Source organism: Brassica napus, chromosome A1, assembly GCF_020379485.1.
Source record: "Brassica napus cultivar Da-Ae chromosome A1, Da-Ae, whole genome shotgun sequence".
Classification (NCBI taxonomy): Eukaryota; Viridiplantae; Streptophyta; class Magnoliopsida; order Brassicales; family Brassicaceae; genus Brassica; species Brassica napus.
The window spans coordinates 19,639,115-19,649,939 of NC_063434.1; the positions used below are offsets into that span (position 1 = coordinate 19,639,115).

The 10,825-nt window shown below is 34.1% G+C and overlaps 1 protein-coding gene across 2 annotated transcripts; it reads right to left on the reverse strand.

Annotated features, from left to right (window-relative positions):
• Positions 1 to 4,736: 4,736 nt before the first annotated feature.
• Positions 4,737 to 8,684, reverse strand: LOC106450088 (probable alpha,alpha-trehalose-phosphate synthase [UDP-forming] 10). 2 transcript variants are annotated; one of them, XM_013891758.3, is made up of 4 exons: positions 8,459 to 8,684; positions 5,739 to 7,755; positions 5,391 to 5,664; positions 4,737 to 5,262 (listed from the first exon to the last, which is right to left on the reverse strand). In XM_013891758.3, the coding sequence occupies exons 2-4, from the start codon at positions 7,718 to 7,720 to the stop codon at positions 4,945 to 4,947; spliced, it is 2,574 nt and encodes an 857-aa protein (XP_013747212.2). In that variant the 5' UTR covers positions 7,721 to 7,755; positions 8,459 to 8,684; the 3' UTR covers positions 4,737 to 4,944. The 2 variants fall into 2 exon arrangements, with proteins under 2 accessions (XP_013747212.2, XP_022575367.2); XM_022719646.2 differs by lacking the exon at positions 8,459 to 8,684 and adding an exon at positions 7,842 to 7,968.
• Between the last annotated feature and the right edge of the window lie 2,141 nt (positions 8,685 to 10,825).

Consider the following 10,825-nt stretch of genomic DNA (forward strand, 5'->3'; position numbering starts at 1 on the left):
ATATTATCTTTTTACTCATGTACTTCGTTTTTGTGTCTTTTGTTACAGTTTTTTTTCCTTTTTAGACTACTTACAATGGTTTGTTGTAAACTATTTTACAACAGTTGAAAAAAATAATCCTACTCCAATAGTTTGTTGTAATAAAAAAAGAAGTGATGTGGCGTGAGATGGCAAATTTAGTGTTGAAAACTTTCAACACCTGTGAAAGTAGAAAGAAGAGGATAAATGTGACAAGTGTTGCATTATGATTAGCTACTTTGATTTTCATGTCTTTATTTCCATCTCAATTATATAACTTCAATTATTTCATAATATTTATAAATAAATATATCAAAATTTATATCAAAATTTATAATTCTTCATTCTCTATAAATAGATACCACTTTCATTTGATTTGGACACAGAAAAAAAATCCGTCTTTAAAAAAAAAGGTTTAGTCTCCAATAAACGTTTGTTTTAGCTTTAAATATCTGTTTACCTAAATAGATCTAAACAATAACCCTTTCAACACTCAAAACTCTTCTAATTACCCTTTTAACTACCCAAATCCCAACAACTATCAGTTTCAAAATCAATCTCCCAACCAACCCCAGCATATGCCAAATTATGGTTATCCACCAAATTTCTTCATGTCGTCAGCCTTTCCAAATTATCGTCCATATCATGGATCAATGATGTCTTATCCATCTCAAGCATCCCCATATTCTTCTGCTCCAACGGGTAATGTAGCTGATTTGAATGTTGGAGCAACTGATTTTCCTGAGTTTTTTACACAAATGGCTCTTGGTGATATTAGCGGTATTCATGAAGCCATTCTAGATGCAGAAGAATATGGGGATGCTTATTGTACTAATTAAGTTATGGGTGTTTCCTTACTTGTTGTGTGTTTATTGTATTGCATTTTAAATTTATGTTCATTGTATGTGTTTTAGTAATGACTATTTATATTTCTCGTTTTTATTATTTGTATAAAAAAATTAAAATAATATATAAAATTAAAAAAAATATTAAAACTAAAATTATTTTATAAAATTATTTAATTTTACTTATTTAAATTTAATTTGATATTAACAGTGATTAATAATATGTAATCACAAAAAACATAAACATAAATAAAATAAAAAATATGAAATAAAAATGGTAGGGTAAGGTGTTGTAATTTTATTAAACAAAACTATTGTAGAGAGTAAAAGTTATGTAGATGTTGAATAATGATGTGAAAGAGAGAGAATATGAGGTGGAGTGTTAAAAGAAAAAAAGTGGGTGTTGTAAATGAGTAACCATTGTAGATAGTCTTAGTTCTTTTGATATGTTTTAAAATAATTTGTGTGATATTTTTTTTAAAAAAAATAAAAGAAAACAATATATTCTTATAAAGAAATAGCTTTAAACAATCACTACCGTTAAAACAATATATTCTTACCTGCATTTCACTAATAATGGCAGATATATAGTGAAATGAACGGGTTTATCCGGATGTGGAGGAATCAATATTGTTATATGGTTCAAATGTCACACCTCGTAAGGCTTTTTGCTGAAAATCAGATGCCCACCGAAGATAAAATACTTTTTGTGGCAGATAGTTTCGGGTTGTATTTCGGTAATGAAAAATCTGAAGACTAGAGGGATACAAGGGGATACACAGTGTGCAAGATGTGGAGCGGCCAAAGAATCAATAAATCATGTATTTTTTTAATATCCACCGGCAGTCCAGGTATGCGCTCTATCAAAGATTCCCTCAAATCCAGAAAACTTTCCTACTCAGTCGCTCTACACAAATATGGATTATTTGTATTTGAGGGTAGTCTTGCAGATGGAAGACCACCATTTTGCTTGGATTCTATGATATATTTGGAAAGCCAGGAATAACAAGGTTTTTAGCAACATAGATATTGATCCAAGAGATTCTTTAAAATTGGCAGACACTGAATCATTGATTTGGAGAGAATCCCAAGGATCGATAACTGAGAGCGTTATACAAACTAGGGAAGTGGAGTTACAAGTCTTACCTAATATACCAGAGAGATGGTGTTTCACGGATGGGTCATGGAAGGAGAATGATATTCTTTCCGGACAAGGATGGTATAGTACTCTTGAAGATTTTGCAGGATTAATGGGAGCCAAAAACACAAGGGAAAGTTTAACACCACTTCACTCGGAAGTCGAAGCCCTTATCTGGGCAATGGAATGCATGAAGAATTTAAGGGAGTATCATATTACGTTTGCAACGGATTTTTCTCAATTAGTGAAGATGGTTTTGGAACCAGAAGAATGACCGGCATTTGCAAATTATTTGGAAGACATCAAGATGATGAAAGAAAGTTTCAATCACTCGGAGCTCATTCATATACCTCGTACGCTTAATACAAAGGTGGATAGTCTTGCACGGAGTGTTAGGCAGAAATCGTCGTTTGTCGTTCATATGGATGCCGAGTTATCGGTGTGGTTTGCAGAGTCTTAGTTGAGTCTGTGTATGCTATTGACAAAAGAAAAAGCTTTATAAATCACAAACCAAATTTTTGTTTTTAAACTAGCATTTAAGGGTCAAATGACCAAAATATATTTCTTGAAAAGAGATAAAAGATAATTACACCCCTTATATATATATCTATATATATATATAATATTTAGATAAATATTATTATTTTTAAATGTACAAAAACAATTTCTAATTTTCTTTTGAAAAGTTTATTGTAAAGTTTTTTATATAAATATGATATCATTCAGAATCTATGCTTATAAAGACTTTAGTGGAAGCCCTTGACCAATAGTTCATTAATGTTTCTACACTAGAAGATTTGAGTTTCGATTCCCAGCAAAGACGAATTATGCAGAATATTCGAGAAAAAGGCTTATCAGAGATCTTCAGCATAGCGCAAAGAGTCCCCTCAGGAATGGATCTCATACGGCGACTCCAGAGTGATGCAGTTAGACGTTACAGATAGAATTGTCGGCTGTAATATCGTATATGTAATGTTTCTTATAGTTTGTAATAGCATAATTAACAAAAAAGAAATTATAAAGATTTTCCTGAATAAGTATAATATTTCATAAAATTTAGAAATATATTGATAAATATGTATAATATTTTCATAAAATTTAGGAATACATTCATTAATAAATATTTAAAAACAAATAAATATATATATAGAAAAACCTTCATGAACTTGAGTTTGTATTATATGTATATTTAGTGAAATATTTTTAAATATATATAACATCTTCCTAAATTTTTCAGAAGACCTTCATAAATTCGGTATTTAAACTTTATTGTACATGTTTGAAAGCATTTTCATAAATTTTCGAAAGATGTTATATACTGAGTAATATTTTAATATACATATAAATTAAATTCAGGAAGATGTTACACATTTAGGAAGAATTTCTTAAATATATATATTAGTTTCTTTCAAGAAGTCAATTTACATATTTATGAAATGTTTTTTTGAATTCAGAAAAAATTATAAATTCAAGAAGATATCACATGTTCTTGAAGATCTTCAACTTTCTCTTTTAAGAAAACTCTTTTATAAACTAAAAATTTTGGAAATCTTTTTTTGAAAAATAATATTGAAAAAAGATTTTATTTATCATTTTTAAATTTTATAATATTTATTTATTTTTATATGTTTAATAAATAATTATTTTTGTAAAAAAATTATTAAAATTATAAATGGGGCAAATCTCCCAAAAGACAATAAATGTATTTTTTTGACCAAAAGAACACATAAGTAGAAAAATAAGCAAAAGATGTTTGTTTGATTAAAGAGGTAAACGACAATTATAACTTTTTCAAAAAAAAAATCATTCAATTAGAAACTTTTTTGGAAAAAAAAAATTTCGGTTTGTTAAATTTTATTTTAAAATCGAAAAATAATTTTTGAAAATATTTTTAAAATTATTATTTTAGTTTTCTAAATATTAGTTATATATTTTTAAAAATCTTAAACCCCACCCCCAGATCTAGACCCTAAGTTAGTTAACCCATGTTTAGTATAAGTGTTTTTTATTTCTTTATGAAATCTATTTTTTCTTTTTGCTGCTATGATTCTACTTGTGCGTGCGTTGATGACACTCTTTGCCCTTGTGCAATCTTCTACTGCAATATGCACTCCCCTACATGTATTCACTACAAACTATGACATTATCAGGTGGCTTTCCTGTTTTTCCTTTGTGGCAAAGTAAAGAATTATTGTTTGATATATTCACTTCCCCGTGAATCTTGGCGTTTTCTCAAAATTTTCCTTTATGGAACTTGTTTTCTTCCCATACTCTCCACTTGCGTTTAGTGATTGTGTTGCATGAAGTATTGTGTTGAAGCTTAGACACTTTGTTGTCTGGTTTTCATAAAGGCTTAGAAAATGGTCGCATATGCTTCAACAGCCGAATTCTTGATTGGTTTATTCAACACTCGGTGTTGTGTCAATTTTGGGTTTTAGAGCACTCTACGTGCTATCTAAATTCCTTTGCAGCATTTCAAACCTTTGTATTATTGTGGTCAAGGATAGAGGACTCCTCCACGACTTTAGTTGCTTAGCTATGATGTTTGCTCCTATCCTTTGTGTGTTTGATCTCCGCTCTGTTATAGTGGTTTCTTTAGCCGGTTTGGCGTGGTTGTCATCTACTTCGAAAAATTAATTACTCCATCGATGAAGTTTAATGATCTTATAAAATTTAGGTTTGTCCAAAATATTTATGTCCGCACGATGTGCGGTACACCTTGTAGATTGATAAAGGAATGAAAAACGTATATCATTTATAAACACACAATAGCAAAGAACTCGTCTCTTGCTCATAATTCTTAAATTATTATCAAACCATGACAATGAGTTTTGCCTTTGTTTTCTTTCTGTTTTCTATGTACAAATCATGTTTCTTTTCATGGTTCAGATTCCCAGTTGTCTCCTAAATAACTCTTGAGTTGATCTCTGATTTACAGCTTACTCATACCACGCTTTCAAAGGAGACTCTAAGGTGAGAAGGGTACCTAGGCTTTGGGCTAGAAGAAGTGTTGGCAAGTCCTTGAAGCAGCTTCACCACGTCGCTTACTTCATCCAGAAAGTACTTGGCTTTGCTTGGTTTTCTTCCCACCGTACACGCGAATATCTCTGACGATGGCTGAGCCGAGAGAGTTGTTGTTATGCTCTCAAACATGTCTTCGTCTGATCTGTCGTCCCCAATGCATACCACAAAATCCGGTGCATTCCCTTCTTCAAGCATTCTCCTAAGAACTTTCCCGGTGACGAGACCTTTGCTTACTCCCTATTAGTCCAAAGATCCAAGTTTAGAACTATGTTTAATCAGACTCTATAAGAATTGGCTACTATTCAATGCAATACACAATTGAGATCATAGAAGATTTGGAGATAGGGGGACGAAAGTGTATTTACCTGAGGCTTAACTTCAACGATTTGGTGACCTCTGTTAACCACAACGGGCTCATTTACAAGAACAGATTCTAGATGGTCCAGAAGTTCCTTGGCTTGACAAGAACCAAAGTCCCGGTCAGCATCCTGGTGATGCCACACTAGAGCACTTTCTTTTGCTTCTATCGTAGATCCATCTGTAGTTTCTGTATACAGTCTCATGATAGGTTCCACTATTTTCTTCCATTCAAAGTCATTAGAAAAGCCGCTTGTTTCCCAGTCACAAGACTCATTCCACCTGCATCACACAGATTTGTCTTTTTCTTTTCCAAACAGCAGAATTATTAAGACAAAACCAGTAGAGTAGCCTACCTTGTGAAGTAACCGTGTTCAGCTGCTATTCCAAGATTCTGACACGGTGCAAGCCACTCGCTTAAAGAAACTTTCCCCCTCCCGCTAACAATAAACACAGTGTTATTAGGATCACTACACAGTGCCTTCAACGCAGACATCACATCAGCACTTGGTTCCTTTACAATCAAAGTCTCCGGAACTAAAGTACCGTCATAATCAAGAAATATTGCTCTCTTGCTCGATCTTCTATAAGCACTAACGGTTTGCTCAACGGATAGCCTTCTGAAATTAGGAGAGAGAGCGATGAGCCTAAACCCCAAACCCCAACCCACACCCCAGCACCTTTTACTGTAATGATCCCGACACGCCCTCTCCAAATCCTGTGCAAAGCTGCGCGACCAGTACGCCACATCGTGTGTACTAATGTACTGATAGTGCTTCTTATGGCGTAGCTGCTTCTCAGAATCAGACATGGTGAGAGCAGAGTACATAGAATCAGCCACCGCATCAACGTCCCAAGGGTTAACCCTAATGGCGCCACTTAAAGAAGGAGAGCAACCAATGAACTCAGAGAGAACAAGCGTGCTTGTGCGAGGAGGAGAATCGTCACTTAGTCCCATAGATTTATCCATTTCAGGAGTTCCCTGACGACAAACAGTGTACTTGTACGGAACTAAGTTCATCCCATCCCTCACCGCGTTGACTATGCAGCATTCCGCCATGGCATAATAGGCAGACTTCTCAAACCGAGGAACAGGACGATCAATAAGAACCACTGGCTCATAACCAGGCGAACCGTAACGCTCGTTGATTCTGTCAACAGTATAATACGTCTCTTTCTTGGCCTCTTGAACGTCTTTACCTGATCCTCTTGCTGGGTTTACAATCTGAATCAGAACTACCTTCCCCAGCATGCTGGGATACTGCTGTAAGAGGTGTTCAAAGGCTAAAATCTTTAGACTTAGACCTTTGAATATATCCATGTCATCCACACCGAGAATCACCTTCTTACCCCGGTACTTCTCTTGGATCTCTTTCAGTTTTTCAGCAGTAGAAGGAAGATTCAGAACGGATTCGAGCCTCCCCATTTGAATACCTATAGGAAGAATCTTGAGGAAAACTGTACGGCCCAGGTAGTCAAGAGCAATATGGCCTCTCTTAGACTCGTACTCCAATCCAAGCATTCTGCAGCAGCACGACAAGAAATGCCGTGCGTAATCAAAGGTGTGAAAGCCGATTAAATCACAGTTTAGGAGGCCCCTTAGTAGCTCCTCTCGAACAGGCAAGGTTCGATAAATTTCAGAAGAAGGGAATGGGCTGTGGAGGAAGAAACCAAGCTTAACCCTGTAGAAACGCCTCCTCAGAAACGTTGGGAGGAGCATTAAATGATAGTCATGAATCCAGATGCAATCTTCCTCGAGATTAATCGCACCCATCACCTTATCTGCAAATATTTTGTTGGCGGAAACATATGCCTGCCAAAGACTGCGGTCAAAGCGTTCACCATGGTCAGGGCACATGGGTAACATGTAGTGGAACAGTGGCCAAAGCTGCTGTTTACAAAAGCCGAGGTAGAATTTTTTATGCACATCTTGTGGGAGGAAAGTGGGTACGCAACTGAACTCCTCGAAAAGTATTTGAGCGACCTCGTCTTGCTCGCTGAGATCAACATCTGTCTTGAGTGATCCAACGTAAATGACTTCAGTCTCTGGAGAAAAACCATCCTTGAGATGTAACAGGGGAGAATCGTTGTCCAGGCTGAATATCCAGTGTCCAGTTTCTGAATCCTTTGTACAGTTTAAAGGAAGAAAGTTGGCGACAACGATCTTCCGTTCACGGCAAGGTAATGAGATGGCATCTGAATCACGGTCACTAATCCCATAACCATCGATGATGCCAGGAACCGTCATAACTCTGGGAAGAGCTCTGGGAGTGTGAGGAATGTCCAAAAGATCCCCAGAGGCCAAGTCTAAGAGGTTTCCAAATGATTTTGACCCCATTACTAAAACAGAAGATGGAGATAGATACTCCTAATCTGAAACAAAAGGGAACAGAATCAACATTTTTAGCAAATGAAGCATATTAAATCGCCACATCAATCAAACTAAATCAGAGACATACAGTAGAGACGAGACAAGTGTTATGTAGAGAGCAATAATAAAGCTGAGAGGTGTGATCCTTTTCACGGGAACAAGGGCAGAGAAGATAAATATGCATGCACACGTGACGAAACTGGTCCAGGGAACAAAGAAGTGTCGGAAAAGTCTCAAGAAAACTGCACACACTGTTTAACTAATTCACGACAAGTGATAAACACAATCAGGGTCATACTCATAACCAAAACAAAAAAAAAAAGTCAAAGTCTTTAAAGAGAAGGGCTTCAACATAAGCTATCATCTTCTTTAAAATTTGCAAAACTACAGAAAAAAATTTAATAGGGTTTTGGAGATTAAAAAGCAAAGAGAAGAAGGTTGAGCAGTGAGTGGCCTGAATCATCATCAAGGAAGTGTAATAAGTGTGAAATCTGAAATTCTAAACCCAAAAAGCTAAGCAAATTAAGAAAAAAACACGATCCGAAATCCCAAATACGTAGGGCACGTTTACCACAGAAACAAAAGGATCAGAACAAATCAATCAGACAAAGAAGCGATTCAAGAGGTCAGATCAGAGGAGAAAGCGAAAAAAGAAAAAGAGGAGTGAACGCTTGGGAACAAACTCAAAAGCAGCTTTTTGCTTACCAAAGGAAAGTCGCGCACACCCAAAAAAGTAACCGGCGGTCACCGTGCGAGAGGTAGCCCCGTTGAAGTTTTCCGTCACCGGCGTTCGTTCGATCTGCAGAAAGAGAGAGGAAATGGGAACGGAGAGATAGGATATTCTGTGAGAGAGACTACGCATTTGTATTTCTTTTTTAATGCGATTTCATCTACAAAGTTGGATAAGTTTGACAGACTCTTTATTTTTTTATTTTTTTATTTTTTATTTGTTTATGTTTTTCTTTGTATGACATTTTCTAATCGTGGATTAGATAAGATATATGTTGGGTTTTTCCTATTCCGAATCCCACCGTAAAAATTAAAACCAAACACAAGAAAAAAAAAGAGTATTCAAAAGGACTCTTATAAAATAAAATAAAATTATCTCAGTCTATTAACAGCATCTCTAATAATTAGCTTCATTTTATCTTCAAATGTTCACCTTTTTCAAAAAAAAAAAAAAGCAACATTCACTCCAATGGTTTGCTTCATTTTCTTTTTGTAAAATAAATATTCCAAATATATTACATCTTCATTTTATCATTAGTTATTAATAACACCTTCTAGTTTCTCATTTTTATTAATTTTGCCCATCTGTTTTATTTTAATGTAATCCAACTTGTTTAACATTATTTTATAATAAAATTATTACAATAAACATAAATAAATAAATAAAACATTAGATTTTTAAAAGAAGTATCAGGCATATATTTTTTTTCTCACGAGTGATCAATTAAATCGTTCTGAAGTGCAAAATGAACTTTTTGATCTTTAATTCTTCTAAATTGAGTAAGAAATTTTTGAAAACGAATATCCTCATGTTTTTTTTATATCAACCTCTTATGTAAAACTTCTCTGACAACTTTAATTGGTGCATTGAGATCACACTCATCTTCAGTTATCATGTTATGTGAAATTATACAAGTGATCATGATATCATGTATTTGACTTTTTATATTAATTATGTAACTTTACTTTATTTATTAGTATAAGTTTTAAGTATATTTAATATTTTAAATTAATATGATGAAAACAACAACTGAAATTAGAAATTAATTGGATTATATTAAAACAGTGGCAAAAGATAAGAGTAAATAAAAGTTAAAGACCAATTTACAATTAAAAAAGTTCATCTTCAAAAAATGAGGATATGCAATCCTCACAATAGATCTTCAAATTTGAAGCAACAATGTTCACGGTTTCATTTTGAAGCAAGAAATGAAATATGGTTGGAGCAAAAATTTCATCAAACCGAAGCAAAAGTAAAAAATAAAGTGGGATTGGAAATACTCTAAGGTAGGTTTAGAGAATCAAATGGGTCATGATCTAGCTAATATTTTCTTGGAAGTTTCGTCACTTACTGGGTTGAAGATTTACCAAAGGAATTTGTGTTTCAATGGTTGGATCTTCTGTAATGTGGATTTTCGTGAAGTTGGTCACTACAATTTTTTGCAGTATTGTCTTAAGTGTTTAGTAAATTTACGGTAAAATCTTTTCTGATTGAGTTAAAATTTAGTAGAAGTGTTTTTGACTTCTTCATCTTGGATTGTATATGGAATTAGTCTCTAGTTTCCAAAATCTTTGTGAGCTGAAGTCGTTTTGTTGTTGCTGGTTTTAGAGCTCGTGTATTGCTTTTTTGTTGTTGTTTTATCTTGTATTGGAAATAACTTTTTGTAGTTAGATTATCTGGAACTGTTCGGGTTGTTGAACATGGTGGACATGGTTGTACTCATATTGAAATAAATTTCCACGTAAAAATGTTTGTCTCATTTAGTTTTTGCTTATACTATATTCTGGTATTGTTGACGTATTTTCGTCACAGATTCATACAAGTGCGGAGAACAATTATATTTTCACTACACTTTCATGAGGCGTATGTTTTTCTAACAGATTGATATTATAAAGATTTGGCTGAGTGGTAGCTTGCTTGTGCGATATTATCCAACATAATGGTATCAAAGCTTCTGGTTTTCGAACTTTGGATTTTATAAGTTCATGTTATTGTTTGCTTGTGTCAAAGATGGAAAATATGGACATGATGATAATGGTGCTAACTATCATCTATGGAAAACTAAAACCAACTTCCAACATATAATATAAGTTCTAAAATATGACTAATATCAGGTTTAAAACCCATAGAACCATGATCAATCATCATGGAGAGACTGATACATACTATTGCATACTTGTGAAGGTGTTTAGTGATGATGATTTTCTCATCTTACTGATGTATGTGGATTATATGTATATTGGGAGCAGAAACTTGGACAGAATTAAAAAGCCGAAAGAGCAGCTTAGCAAGTCATTTGTCATGAAATATTAGAGTCCAACGAACCAGATTCTCGGTTTAAG